Source organism: Aulonocara stuartgranti, assembly GCF_965226115.1.
Source record: "Aulonocara stuartgranti genome assembly, chromosome: 20".
NCBI classification, from domain to species: Eukaryota; Metazoa; Chordata; class Actinopteri; order Cichliformes; family Cichlidae; genus Aulonocara; species Aulonocara stuartgranti.
In genome coordinates, this window is record NC_138956.1 from 33849370 (window position 1) to 33865015 (window position 15646).

General features: G+C 42.7%; 1 protein-coding gene across 1 annotated transcript in view; it reads right to left on the reverse strand.

Moving 5' to 3' along the window:
* The window catches only part of xkr7b (XK, Kell blood group complex subunit-related family, member 7b), a 123823-nt gene extending 109098 nt beyond the window's left edge, over positions 1–14725 (reverse strand). The window contains exon 1 of the mRNA XM_082518930.1: positions 13789–14725. Coding sequence (XP_082375056.1) covers positions 13789–14387 — 599 coding nt within the window. The 5' untranslated portion in view covers positions 14388–14725. The remainder of the gene's footprint in view (positions 1–13788) is intronic.
* Between the last annotated feature and the right edge of the window lie 921 nt (positions 14726–15646).

A 15646-nucleotide genomic window follows, 5' to 3' on the forward strand; every position in this document is an offset into this window, starting at 1 on the left:
TTCATAATCAATAACTCTATTAAATTTTACATCAACCTACGCGCATTCATAGTCCTGGGACTCTAAATTCTTAAAGAAACATGTTTTGAAATTCGGTGCCTTCCTTCAGCTGCTGCTGACCACCGTGAAGGAAACCAGTTTGTGCATGCAAACATTTAAAAACCAGCCTGCAGTTATCACATCACAATCAACAGCAAAGCCTGGCCAATCAGCTCACAGTTTGCCGTGCATGTTAGCCCAGGACGATGTGTCTCATTTCAATAAAGGCTTCTGGCTAGACTGCTACAGCCGAATGACATATACCTCGTATGGAAGTTTGTGCAGAAACGGGAAAAACAGATTATGATATCTGCGTTTTTACATGATATAAACAGGAAAACTAATAATTAAAAAATTAATTTGTATCAGTTTTTGCTGTATCCAGTATTTTCTTGAGTTTATTTCCTCACAGTTTATCTTAAACAAATAAAAACATATAAGCGGGTTAGCATTGAAAAGCCACACTGATGATGTCGAGGTCTGAAAAACTCATGCACAGGGCTGTGCGATATGACCAAAATCCCATATCCCGATATAAGACATTTATCGTCCCGACAACAATATAAATCACAAAAATGTTACATTTTCTGTAGATTCTGTGAATCTCGGCCAGCTCGACTTGCGTGAAGCGTTTGCAGCTGGGCGTCGCACGCCTGGAGTCGAGAGTTTTGACTGATGCATGTAGCGACGCCATTTTCTTTGTCAGTATTTATTACACGGCGTGCTGCAGGGAAAAGCGTTTTCTAAGGTTTATTTTTAAGCACCTGACGGCTCTTTTTCGCTTCTCATCGGTAAACACTCTGCATACTATTTAACGTGATTTATTTTATTTTGAAAAATCTCAACAGGCTCTTCAGCTTTATTGTGAAAGGTTTATGTGGAAAACAAGTGGATGGCGGAGCCACGTTGCTAACGACAACGCATAAAAGCAGTCGCTTGTCTGTCTGTAGTGTGGTTATTTTTAATTATAAGAGAAAGTGACAGTGACCATCAAAACGATTAAAAACATTGCTGTAAACAGTTTATTTTGTGACACCACAAAACAAACGATAGACGTTTTATATCGTTATATCGAACAGCCCTACTCGTCTAACATGATACACTTGGTGTTAGAGGCTTAAGGTGTTTTGTGTTGACACTGTTTAGGACGTGATTTTTAGTGGAGCCCATATTTAAATGATGTCCTGAAATCAGCAGCTGACACTGGAGGATTAAGCTTAGTAAGGTTCACTGGCTAACCTAAACCATATTTTATGCAGATATTTTCCCATAGAAACAGTGCCTGTGAATTTCATAGAAACAAACTGGCAAAATCAGGAAAATCTTTTACTCGAGGGTTTCAATCGTATTTTCAGTAGAGAAACGTTCACTTGAGTTGAGCCACAGATCTGAGATCGAGATCGTGTTTCCAAATGTGTGGTTTGTACTTCTTAAAACACTCCTGTGCAGGTTCTGATGCCAGAGACAAAACAGCTGCTTAAAAGGAGCCATTTGACTTTTTCTAATTCTATCATTACGTCCATCTGTTGGGCTGCATTTCAGCCTGACTTTCATGGTTCTCTAGTTCTTTTCCCTACAGGCCGCTGGATGCCGCAGGATCACGCCCTAAGGGCAAAAGAAAATGCAGAAAAGCTGTGAAAAAATAGAAATAATTCCAGCGCTGTCAGAGGAAATGACTTTACAGAGGAAACCCCCAGAGAAGGCTAAAAGAGTAAAACAGAGCTCCAGCTGTCTAATCCATATGATATTTATGGCGACACAGGCTTAAATTTACATGACAGCACATTGTCTTAAATTGCCCCGTCTCTCTCTGTCTCAGCAGAAATGAAAGAAACAGCTGCTATTTCTTGTTTACCATCCAATCAGCATATCAGAAGCTTCAAACAACAGAAGAGCTATCACTTCAAGTCATGTTCTTTTAGTGGGTCAAGGAATAGCAAGAGACCTCAAAACTTCCTTTAAATCACAGATCAGACAAAGAAACTGAGACTGAACCTGAAAGACTTGCAGATGCGGAGAATCCTGAGAACCTTCAGGTTTTCTTGAAGTTAAATAAAGGATATTTTCTTTATAGTCGAAACTGGTGTGAACATGCTGTCAAAACATACAGTAGTAAGTCAGAAAAATTCTTCTTATCACAGGTTAAATGAAGTTCTTCTCGGCTGTGATTAAACACTGAAGTAGGAGGACAACATGCAAATGCGTGTTTCTACAAATTATTATTTTTATTCATTCATTTCTGTTTGTGTGTAATATTACTTCATGCAGTCGAGCTCAACCGCAATCCCACTGCAAGATCTGACAGCAGCTTATTTTAATACCAGCTCACATCAGCTGATAGCTCCACTTAGGTCATCTCCTAAACATTCAGCTGTCCTGCCCATGCCTGTAGGCTGTAAGCTGCTTTGCAACCTGCCTACATAATAACTCCTGTTCATGACATGTCAGAAATGCCGTCATTGTCTGCAGTGAAATGTTATTAAATTATATTAAATTAAATTATTATATCATATTATTTATTTGGAACAAAAAACATATGTTCAATCAGCTCCATGAACATCTCTCATCTTTCAGCCCCAGTTTGTGCTCCTCTTAATTCCTTAGGGGTTTACGTTAAAAACAAATTCTCCACAGTGGACCAGTTTTAGCTCAAAAGCTCCCATTTTTGGAAAGATGAGTAGTGTAGGTTCCCACGCATTTATGCCAAGACAGATTGCGTGTGGAGGAAGAACACAGACCAGAAAGGACTCAGATGAAATCTTTTACGTCGTATATTATTTTTATTTTTTCCTCATAGAGTTTATTAAGGCAGCCCTCCTAATTATTAATGGTGATTCATTGTAGCATTTCTTTTATTTTTATTATCCTTTTTCAAAGAAAACACCATCTGCAATTGATATACTGGTTGTTTTTATCATTCATTTGTTGCTGGCTGGCGAGCACCAGCACTTCCCATCCTTAGTTTCCTACCAACCAGATGACCGGGTCACTCTGCTCTCTTTGATTTGCTCCTGAAGTAAACTTCTGTCCAAGAGAGAGCTGATTATACCTCTAATATTTTAAATTTCATTTCATAACACAGCTATATATACATAGCAAACACATGCCTCTCACTGACCCTTTCTTAAAAGCTGAAAATCAGCCCTGTGTTTTGAAGAACTTAAACGTTTTTAAAGATTAAACTTTTTCTGAGATCTCACCACCACCCACAGCAATATTTAAATATTTCTAGCTGTGAGCTATAAAAGAAATTAGGTTTTTCTTCTGTGGCACGACTACGACCATTTAAAGCCAATTTAAAAATCAGGCTGATTTTCTATACATGCTGACTCTCGTTATGATGCTTTGTCCAAGAACTGCGGTACTCAGCACACAGAGCAAAATCAAAACCTGCTTAGAATTTGAGTTTGTAGGAGGAATTATTACAACACTGGGCCTCAGCTGCGAATCAAAACTCACAACTGTGAAAGCAAAGATTGGAAGAGAAAGTGCCGCACCAACGCACGCTTCTTTAAGAGGGTCGCCACGTTCGGCTCAGCAACAGCTCAGGTTTGGGGAAGATCGCTGATCGGCGTTGAAGGGCTTCGTTAAATAAGGCGATGTTAAGATAAACACTAAAAGAACAGGAGGACACGAAGCCTGAAACACTTTATCTGCTTCCACTTGCGTGAATGAAAGGTTGGCAAATAGCTTTGGGGTCTGAAAAATGCCGACTCATTTTTTCACAAGTACACAGAAGGCCACAGATTACAAAGCAAAAGACCCGACAGCTGGCCCTGCTAACATCTTTTATTGACACTCTTCTTCTCTTGTTACCCTCTCCAACCAATGGGGAGTCTCTGAGTGACAGACCCTGAAATTAAAATGAAAAGTAAGAGCAATAATCACTGTGAGTCACTTCATTTGTGAATGAACAGTGAGGCAGCCCCTCCTCGAACGCTCACACACACAGATTTGAATGATTCAGCGTATTGAGCTACACTGCGGCTGCCAGTTAGTCACTCGGGCTGATTATCAGCCGTGTTCGTCCAGCCGTGGCCAGCAGTCACCTGAGCTGAGTGTCCATTTGGAAATGATTCAGTCACTTCTCTCTAGGATTGATTGATCCGGTCTGGCACAGACAGGAACCGATTGGATCGTCCTAAAAAACTGCAATGCTTGCTGACCACTGAAATCAAAGCTGGACCGGAGCTGATGCTTCGTCAGTCCGTCCACAAATGTCAAGGCTTTTCATGTCTGATGGTACCTTTTGAAACCGTCAACACTTAAAATATATCCTGCACTTTTCTTGATGACAGGTGCATAAGATCAGAAAGAAAATCACAAATTCCCTTTGAGGACAAAACATTTAGGACCTCAGACATTCAACGAGCAAACTGCATATGAACAAACAGCAAATAACACTCATCACATATTCATATATCTGTCATCTGCAGCTGTTCAGCTAAATTCGATCAGGAGACTTTAGAAACATCTCCTAATATGCATAAAAACTGACACAATATAGCCCATAACTGAATATAAACGAGCACCCTCTGGGGCTGAAAGTGTCAATAACTGCAATTTCTTGAATGGCCACTTGGGGCAGGCTCCACGAGTGAGTCGATCTGTTTAACTTGTTTAAAAACAATTCTGGTCGCCTGTTTCCTGTATTGAGTTTAACTTGACTTGTCTCATTATCCCTGATTTGTACTCTGTGTGTTTCCCACCTGTTTTCCTGGCCTCACTGCCTTGTGTATTTATTGTCAGTGTCTCTCTTTGCCATGTGATCCCACTTTGCTGTGTGCTCCCCTGCTCTGTGTTCCTTGACTCCATGATTCCTAGTATTTAGTTTTCCTGGTCTCATTCCCGTGTGTGGGGTTTTTGGACGGCAATGAAGCTGCATTTTGAGTTTATGCCGTCTGCCTGCCACACAGCCCTCTGAGGGACAGGCAGTCTTCAGGCATTGTGAAATATACCAAAGGGAGTCCAATGTTAGGTTTTAGCAGTAAGTACCACTGACTGCAGTTATCAGGAAGATGACTGTTTCAGTCCTCTCGTAGTGTTCGTGATCAACTCCAAACATAAACATACAAAATCCGAGTAAATTGTTGCAAAAGTGTTTCACGTCTTTCCAGCTTCAGTAGGAAATCCCCTGGAGTTCTCAGAAAACCTTTTTAACAAACCCCCAGATAAAGAAATGTGACCTTGCTGCTTTCATCTGGATTTTAACCCTCCTGCCATCCTTTAAAAAACTCACACCCATCACCCTAGGGACCATTCTCAGCCACGCCATAAAAAGACCATATATCCATATTTTATTCCACTTTAAATTAGCCAACCTTGTAAAACTACTTCTCCCTGAAATATTCATGTAAAGTTTTAATTATATTTTCGTTGTTTTAACCCTTCAAATCCCAGTGTTATTACATGAGCGCCCTGTGTTATAAGCCCCAAAAACCAAAAAACGAAACTAAATATTTCCACAAAAAACCAGTTGAAGTAATATGTGATTGTCATTATAAGTAGGCCTTTAGATGGACCAAAGATTGGCACCAACATACATTTTGACCTGCCATTATTTTTTTTGCATTTTTTTTGCAATTTAAAAATTAAAACTTCAAGGCCCTGAGTCTTCATTGACATCCAAGAAAAGAAGAAAAAATAAAATCATATGATGATAATTTGGGGTTGAAAAATAGCGTTTATAATGGAAGTCAATGGGCAGAAAATGGTCCCCAGGGTGATGGGTGTGGGGATTTCTGCTGCTCAGCCATTTTAGGCTGATTTAAGGAATTCACACTGGAATATTAACATTGACAGGTAAAAACTATCCTGTGGCAAGTTTGGTTATATTCCACTGAACACAGTGGAAATGGCAGCCATTTAACACATAGCAGTGGCACAAAAAGGTCCCAAGAAGGCAGGAAGGATAAATGTAGATGAGGGAAAAAAGATAAACAGCCGAGTCTCCACTTTAGAAAAGGTGAGTCGACCTTGATTCCAAACCTGACGTGTCTTTCTACTGAAAGGCATTGTGGGTTCTGGTCTGGCACTTGCAGCTGTCAATAGCGGTCTGTATCTCTTAAGAAGGATTTTCCCCCACACAGTTGTTGAACACCACGGGTAAATGACAGCCTGACCTACACCTCATGTTTCAGGTCAATAAAAGCCTCTGCTTTCACTGTGCTGCTGCAAACATCTGCACAGTGAGATCAGGGACATTCAGGAAGATGTCTAAAACTGGCTTCGGTCTTTCTATCAGTGTTTACACACATTTAGACAGATTCATCCTCTAACGACTGACAGTTAAACACAAAACGATACCAGTAAAGATAAAGGTCAGCAAAGCTGGGGATTGTTCTTTGATTGGGCTTCATAAAATAAAATCCTAAGAACCAGGTAGATGTTTGCTCATAACTTCTCACAGAAATTTCAATAAAGGGCAGTTTGAGGAAATTAAACCGACTTGTACAAAGAGTTCATATGGTGCTCGCTATCAACAGGCAGAATTTAAAACTATACACAGTAGAACACCTCAAAGTGTCGAGGGTTAAATAGAGATTAGTGATGCATTTGATACTTCTGACCGTCTGTCAACTTTACTAAATCTAATTTACGCAGCAGGGACTGAGAAAAGCTTCGGTACCAAGATAATGATGAACTGTTGGATGGCTGTGATTGTTAGGGCAGCTTTTCCTCGAGACATGGAGCAGGTTTTCCACTAATTGGGATGTCGGATGTTCGATTTGCAGCTCCTGCAGGCAAAGTGACTTTGGGGAAGATACTGAACATCCCCCCCAAAAAAAGTGCTCGTAGTAGTCGTGTAATAATATATAAACACACCATTTCTATCTGACAGTTTCTCAACCACTAGTTTGTTTAGCCTTTAACAGGACAGTTATCTTTATCCTTATATGCTGTCATTGTGATGTGTAGTGAGAGTAGGGACCAGGAGCAAGAGAACCTGGAGAGGTGGAGGTGTGGACTAGAAAAATGAGGAAGGGTGGTAACAAGGCCCGCTGTGATGTACGGTTCAGAGAAGGTGGTGCTTAAAAAAAGATTCAGGACTGACAGTGTTAAGATTTTCATTCAGAGTGATGAAGATAGAGAAGATTACAGCTGATTATATATATATGGAGACAGAGTTAGAAAACCAATGATCAAACTGAGATGGTTTGGACACATGCAGAGGAGAGATGGATGATATATTGGGAAAAGGATGCTGAATATGGAGCTCCCTGGCAGGAGGAAAAGAGGAAGATCACAGGGAAGAGGATGCTTGGATTTCATGAGATGGTCCACTGTGGCAAGCCCAGAGAGAGCAGCCAGAAAATATATACAGTGGGGCAAAAAAGTATTTAGTCAGCCACCGATTGTGCAAGTTCCCCCACCTAAAATGATGACAGAGGTCAGTAATTTGCACCAGAGGTACACTTCAACTGTGAGAGACAGAATGTGAAAAAAAAATCCATGAATCCACATGGTAGGATTTGTAAAGAATTTATTCGTAAATCAGGGTGGAAAATAAGTATTTGGTCAATAACAAAAATACAACTCAATACTTTGTAACATAACCTTTGTTGGCAATAACAGAGGTCAAAGTTTACTATAGGTCTTTACCAGGTTTGCACACACAGTAGCTGGTATTTTGGCCCATTCCTCCATGCAGATCTTCTCGAGAGCAGTGATGTTTTGGGGCTGTCGCCGAGCAACACGGACTTTCAACTCCCGCCACAGATTTTCTATGGGGTTGAGGTCTGGAGACTGGCTAGGCCACTCCAGGACTTTCAAATGCTTCTTACGGAGCCACTCCTTTGTTGCCCGGGCGGTGTGTTTTGGATCATTGTCATGTTGGAAGACCCAGCCTCGTTTCATCTTCAAAGTTCTCACTGATGGAAGGAGGTTTTGGCTCGAAATCTCACGATATATGGCCCCATTCATTCGGTCCTTAACACGGATCAGTCGTCCTGTCCCCTTGGCAGAAAAACAGCCCCATAGCATGATGTTTCCACCCCCATGCTTCACAGTAGGTATGGTGTTCTTGGGATGCAACTCAGTATTCTTCTTCCTCCAAACACGACGAGTTGAGTTTATACCAAAAAGTTCTACTTTGGTTTCATCTGACCACATGACATTCTCCCAATCCTCTGCTGTATCATCCATGTGCTCTCTGGCAAACTTCAGACGGGCCTGGACATGCACTGGCTTCAGCAGCGGAACACGTCTGGCACTGCGGGATTTGATTCCCTGCCGTTGTAGTGTGTTACTGATGGTGACCTTTGTTACTTTGGTCCCAGCTCTCTGCAGGTCATTCACCAGGTCCCCCCGTGTGGTTCTGGGATCTTTGCTCACCGTTCTCATGATCATTTCGACCCCACGGGATGAGATCTTGCGTGGAGCCCCAGATGGAGGGAGATTATCAGTGGTCTTGTATGTCTTCCATTTTCTGATGATTGCTCCCACAGTTGATTTTTTCACACCAAGCTGCTTGCCTATTGTAGATTCACTCTTCCCAGTCTGGTGCAGGTCTACAATACTTTTCCTGGTGTCCTTCGAAAGCTCTTTGGTCTTGGCCATGGCGGAGTTTGGAGTCTGACTGTTTGAGGCTGTGGACAGGTGTCTTTTATACAGATGATGAGTTCAAACAGGTGCCATTCATACAGGTAACGAGTGGGGGACAGAAAAGCTTCTTACAGAAGACGTTACAGGTCTGTGAGAGCCAGAGATTTTCCTTGTTTGAGGTGACCAAATACTTATTTTCCACCCTGATTTACGAATAAATTCTTTACAAATCCTACCATGTGAATTCATGGATTTGTTTTTCACATTCTGTCTCTCACAGTTGAAGTGTACCTCTGGTGCAAATTACTGACCTCTGTCATCATTTTAAGTGGGGGAACTTGCACAATCGGTGGCTGACTAAATACTTTTTTGCCCCACTGTAGATGCATGTGGACACACCCTTTGGTGTCATCAATCATATATGTGCCACATGATCCTGCAGGTACCTACTGATTCCCCCCTTAAACTGCTAATGCTGTGTTCCAGTGTGCTGCAAACTCACTAACTTGCCTTTCCACATATTTATATAAGTGGTCTAAAACGGGCAAATGTACAGACTGTCATCGAGGTTATGAGTGTAGCTAACAGGTTGTCAGACACTTTGCACATTCAACCATCCAAACAAACTCTAACATCTTTTTTTCTGAGACCACTACAATAATATCACAACAATATCACGATCCATTCAAATCTGACCACTGGCTATGAAGACAATAAACAAATATTTTTCACCTGACTGTTTTTTAATCTTTCATTTTCACAGAAAGAGATAAAAGTTGCATTTGTGTAGTGAAGGAAATCATAATGAGCAGTGAAAAGGCAAACTGGTGTAAATGTCCCAAATACCTGCGAGCTCCTGTGTGTTATTTGGACAATGAATGTTACTTGCGGCCTATTATCTGCTGCCAAAGCCAAACTTCAGCCTGCCTGTGTAATTTCATCAGCTTTCCCCCAGAATGCCTGCGATGTTGACTTTCATTCTATCAAAATGCATTTCACAGGCATACGTTAGGTTTCATACTGCAATAATCAAATCCTAATAATCACACTGGAGGGAAAACATCTTGAATTCACTTCCGCCTTGAAGAAATCTCAGCTTCTCAAACGTAAACCTGCAGTCAGAGTCGAGTCATCGACAGTCTGAGCCCAGCCCGACTCTCCCGGCAGCAACTACCCCATTAAAACCAACTTATTCTCATTCTCCAGCTCTCAGCATCTTATTGTTGTTCATTAATGCGCTTCATTACGGAGTCTGCATGTAATTATACTCATATGAATTCCCGCATGCTCTTTTTTTCCCCTGAAATAGTTGATGTTCTGTGAATCTCCATTTAATCTCGTGTTTTTCCGTGTTTGTCTACAGAGGTTCGGAGGCGAGCTGCCGCCCACCGCCCTCGCCTAAAGGATGATTCAGTCGGCCCGTCTGAGTTAGCGGACCTTTCTGCTCAGTGAAAATCTAAGAAGCTATTTTCAATCTTTTTGGAAATTATGCAGTCACAATAAAATGTGTCTTTGAATAAGACACTGGTCCGGTTCTTCAAAGTGTCAGATTTTTGTTATATGGGAGTAAATCAAAGGCACAGGCCGCTCGTCGTGTACAAATTTCAGTTTGTTTTCCTGAAAGCTGAAATAAATTATGCAACAAGAACAAGCAAAAAATTGCTCTGTTGAATTGTCAGCCTTATTGTTGCTGGAAAATATCATTTTTCATTGTTGCACAACTGAGACGCTTTTCTGTAGAACAATGCAGCGAGTGTTTGTGCGCTTCTTTTAAATCTTTCTTTGTTGCAAACAAATGTTTTTTGGGTTTTTACTACACTATTCAAGTCTTGGGTCTGACTTCAGGATATTTTTTCTATCATCTCAGTCATGTCTCGATCCAGCTGGTGTTTTGACTGTAACTTGCTTCACCCTCAGGTCTTTGCTTTCCCTTCAGTCTCTCCTTTTTATTCGCCTCGATTTATCTGGCCAGTGTTACTTACTGCTCTTGGAACAGATGATACGAGTTGCTCTGGAGTCGGTAAACAGGTTCTACTATTAAAAAAAAGAGAGATCCCACTGGTAACCAGTTAAGCGGGTTATTATGACCCATAATTACTTCCTAGTGTGACTGGCGTCTCTAATGGCTGCAGTAATTATGAGGGAAGCATGCGGGTTAGGACTGCTGGTATTTCAAGGCAATTTCTGCAGGATTTTTGTTTCACTTTAACAGTTTAGTGCACTTCCTTCTTGAGAATCAACATGGTAAACAATTAACTTGTGATAATGGTGCTGGCTTCGTGTTTTTGTGTTGACCTCGAGCTGAGAGTTGTACACTGATGCGGGCTTAATGCTCAGGCGGACCCTCAAAGCACTGAGAATAATTGTGCTGCATGCTCACATAGCTCTGGGTCTGTTGGTCTGACAGTGGAAACATATGTTTAAAAAAAACAGAAAGAGAGCCATTCAGACACCTCTAGGATGAGTAAAATTACAAAGGGACCAAGGTACCAGGAGAGGGTTACCGAGGTAGCCACGCCTGGGGGGAGGTGTTTGAGGGAGAGTGCCTGGTAGCTGGGGCTTAGCACGTGGGGTCCAGCCGGGCACAGCCCAAAGAAGCAACATGGGCTCTCCCTCCTGTGGGCGCACTACCTGCAGGAGGCACCATAGAGCTTCAGAGCCATATGGATTTGGTGGTGGAGCAGATGCCCTGGTGGTCTGACCACTAAAAAAGAACTGACTTCAGGTTTTCTTTGGCTCCTGTATTTTATACTTAGATACTTTTGTGTTTTGTGGTGTGCTGCATTAAGTAAAGGATTATGCTATATTTAAAAGGCTGCTTGAGAGACATGCACCTCAAATGAGACGCACGATAAATGGACTGGAGCTTATCTACTGCTTTTTTACTCGAGCACTCAGAGTACTTTTAGCAGCATGTCTCATTCACACAAGTGCTTTTTCACAACAGCCACACACATCCACACTCCAGCGATCGCATCTAAAGGAACCTGGGTTCAGTATCTTGCCCAGGGACCTTACAATATAATAATATAACCTTAATTATGCAGTGCCTAGAGGTGACTGCAATTACGTGAGTGTAATCGAGTTTAATTCAACTGAACTGAATTAAAATGTTATAGTAAAAAAGTTCCTTCTACTCTACTAACTGGTAATGGTTGAGCTGGTTGTGGCAGAGCTACAGGAAGGTGCTTTAGTCCAGTTATCAGCAGCTTAGAGGTTTGAAGAGTCCAGAGTTTAATCTGTGATGTTTTATGATTATCTGTAAAACATTAAAGAAGGAAAATGTCTTTTATGTCTTTTTCAGACTTTTCCCTACACATTTATTTGTAATTGTTTTTTGTATTTTCATCTGTTTGTCACTGTTTTTATTTATTGTACTTTGCCTGACTTGATAAATATGTGGCAATACAACTGGGTTACTTGATTACAGCACTTTGTAATTGTCACCACACATAAATTTGTAAACATCTAAATGTCTTATGTTGTAATTAGAATATATTTCATTTTGACTCTGGCAGCGTTCACAAAAACTTGTTTCATAATGTTTTTTCACATTTGAAATGGACACACAACTTCATGTGTGAGTCTGATGTATTATATACACAGTGCTTCACGTTGTCTAACAAAAAAAAAAGTCTTTCATTTCTAGAGATTTGGGTTATGTGAAACTTTCATATTCGAGTCAACCCTTTTGCACCCAGCAAAAACTTCTTGAAAAGACGACTTTGTCAGATGTCTCGAGTACGTCGAGATTTGAAGAGCGAGAGGTGAAAAGACGTCTTTTCGGGTCAGTGAAAAGACACGCCTTCACTTCTAAATTTAGTTAAAAGTGAAAAGACACCTCTTCTTTCTCAGCACATCTGCAGACTCCTCAGCCAACCATCAGACTGTAACCCGGAGCGTCCTGTGAGGCAGTGTGACTCCATGTTTCAGGTTTTGACTGTCCAGGCACGTGCGAATAAGCTCACCATCCAACGCTCAAAGAGATCCAACCCCAAACTTGATTTACATACAGATATATGAACATTTATAAATAATTTTTTTATAGTTTAAAAAATGCTGTTTTGTAAAACTAGTCTGTGTAGCCACAGTGAAAAAAACTGTAGCTGTCTGATTGGTCGAAAAAAGGAGTTTACAAAGAAGGCGACTCGACTTCTTTAGGTTTGGTGAAGGTGTTTAACCTCTGATCCAAGAGGCTTCTTCAGTTCTAAAACTAATAACGTGCAGACTCCCAGGTATTTAAACCCTGGTGGATGCTGTGCCCACTATTAATGCTCCAAACTCCTAAGACTACCATGGGCTGGATGACTGAGAAGCTACACAGTCAATCAAATGCTGTGTTTAAAATATATAAATTCTACAACAAGGTTGGATGTGAGGTTTAGAGTTCTTTCTGGTATAATATCTATGTTTCATCTTTCACTTTTACTTTCAAACTTCTTTTGACTGGTTAACCAGATTTTTCAACATAAATGGACTTTTGGTGCATGATGGGTAAAGTCTAACAGAGTTAATGTAACAGGAAAGGAAATCAGTTTGAAATGTGTTGTGGGAATGCTCGTTTAAAGATTCAGCCCATACATTTTAACCATCCCAAACTACTCTGCTTGTAAAAGAAGGGGAAAAAGATCCAGTGTGGAAATCACTGACATGACAAGCAGCCAGAGGAGAGCAGCAGCGAGGTCTAAACCACAGCGCCTTGATAATGTTCCTGTCAACATATCAGGACCATGACAGTCGGAGGCATCGGGGGGGGGGGGGGCAGAAACTACATGTTGGAGCTGTATGCAGCCGTGCAGCTGCTGTCACAGGCGGGACTGGAGTGGCAGGTGGACCAAAAGGTTCAGTTCAGGGGAGCTCATCGCATTTTTTACGACTGTTTAAAGTTGTGCGTGAACGTGGGTACTACACGGCAGCTTTGGAGGAAGGAGTCGCGCTGTCTTCGTTTATTTCTGCACATGGAAGAGAGAGGGAACATTTCGGACACATGCACATGCGATGACGCGCGCGCACACACACATCGAGAGCCTAAACACACAGACACACTTTCTGGCACACACATGGAGATCTCCGTGCAGGATAGCGTTGAGAACGCATTGCCAGCGCACATATTACGCACACAGAAGTGCGCTTTGCACACACACACGCGCGCACATGCACGCAAGCACGCCCCTCTCGTACTCCACGCCACTCCAGCGGTCCTACCTCCACACTTGCCCCAGGTGCAGGACGTGAAGCACGGTCTGAAAGACCCACATACAGACGGTGCAGCACCTCCAGGGGGTCCCGACTCTCCCCGCCGTCGCTGGCGGGGCAGAGGACGCGTACACCGGTGTAACATTCGCGGCGTTCACCGCCACCGCGCTCCCGCCGCGCTGGTCGCTGTCCTTGGTGCTTAGAGTGCCGTCTCCCGCCGCGGCTGCTCCGCCTGCCGCTGTTCCGCTCCCGCTGCAGCTCGCTGCTCCTCCTTCCCCGCCGCTCAGCTCCGCGTAGTCGTACACGAACCACCTGAAACTCAGCACCTGCACGACAGCCGAGGGCACCACGACAAAGACGAGCGTCAAGCCGAACCACCAGTTTTCGCCTCTCAGGTAGTAGTCGGCAGCCAGCCACAGGTCGGTCGCGCCGTCGGAGAAAAAGACGAGCAGGGCGCAGAGCACCCAGCAGCAGTCCAGCAGGGTGTAGGGCTTCCCGCCGGCGGCGGTGCAGCGGGGCCGGGCGGCGGGGTTCCCCGGCTCCGAGAGGCTCCTGGGCGTGTTGTCATCTTCCACAGACACCGCTGCTCCATCCGACTTAGCGGCCATGTTGGTTAGGATAGGAGAGAAAGACAGAGAAAGAGGTGGGGAAACGGGAGAGAGAGTGAGAGAAAGCGAGGGAGAAGGGAGGGGGCTGGCTGTTTGCAGGAGAGAGTGTGAGAGATTACATCATAACTAGCCTCATCATCAGCCAATTAATTGCGAGGCATCATTACTAAGAGCGCTTTTAACACCGTGACACCAGCGCGATGTTTTCGGGACATCCAGTGTGCAGGCAGACAGTCCCGCAAATAATTACGACCTGCGGGGTTGTGCTTTTAAACCTATTATCGAATCTGCCCTACCTCCGCACCACCAGCGCACATGTTACACTCACATTAAGGTAATTTTGCATGCACCATATGAGTTAACGACTTAGCTGGCTACTGTCAGTGAAGGACTCAGCGTTTTTATGCACATTCAATCTGCCTTCAGGCAGTAAATGTTAAATGTCCTGTGCTTTCACTCAAAAACCACGACCCCTTGATCATTAAGACACTGGGTGGCTTTGCACTCAGCGGTCTTTACGGCAGTAGTTCGACTGACATCATTTGGGTTTATCATCGAGAGAAAGCAGAGCAGAGGAAGCTGCTTCACATTCAGACAGATGTTTAGGAGCTCTTAAGTAAAACTACAGTCTTGCCACAGTCTGGGGCGGAAAGGTTAAAGGGTTACGCTCAGTTTTTTAAATAATTTTTGTCTGGGTTCTTCTCTGCATACACTCAGCAGCAGTTTCACAGGCTCGTTTTATCCTCTCAGAGTAACAAGCCACAGTCTGGATGATGATTTTTATTTGCATGAGGGACACAGTGACACACGTGTCATGACAATATGACAGACAATAGCAAGACCTGTTTTTGATTGCTTTAAAATAAGGTAACAGTGTAACTAATTGTGCATTTGCTGGCTGTTGGAATAAATAGAAAAGCAAAACAGAAAACTTGATTTTGGTACAATTGTTGTTGATATTATATATAAAAACACAGAAGCATGGTGGACTGAAGGAAATAGCCAAGGTTGGTTTCAATGCCTTCGTTGCATGTGTTACATCTAATCTGTAATATGGTAATTAGGCTGTAATTACTAGTTGCTGTCAACACAGAAGAACCATAGACTGTATATAAAAGATGCACCTGTTTGGCTCGCAACAACTCAGTGCATACACAGACACGGCCGACCTGCTGATGTTCAAACTGAGCATCAGTGACTTTGAATGTGACGTGGTCGTTGGTGCCAGACGGGCTGGTCTGAGTATTTCAGAAACTGCT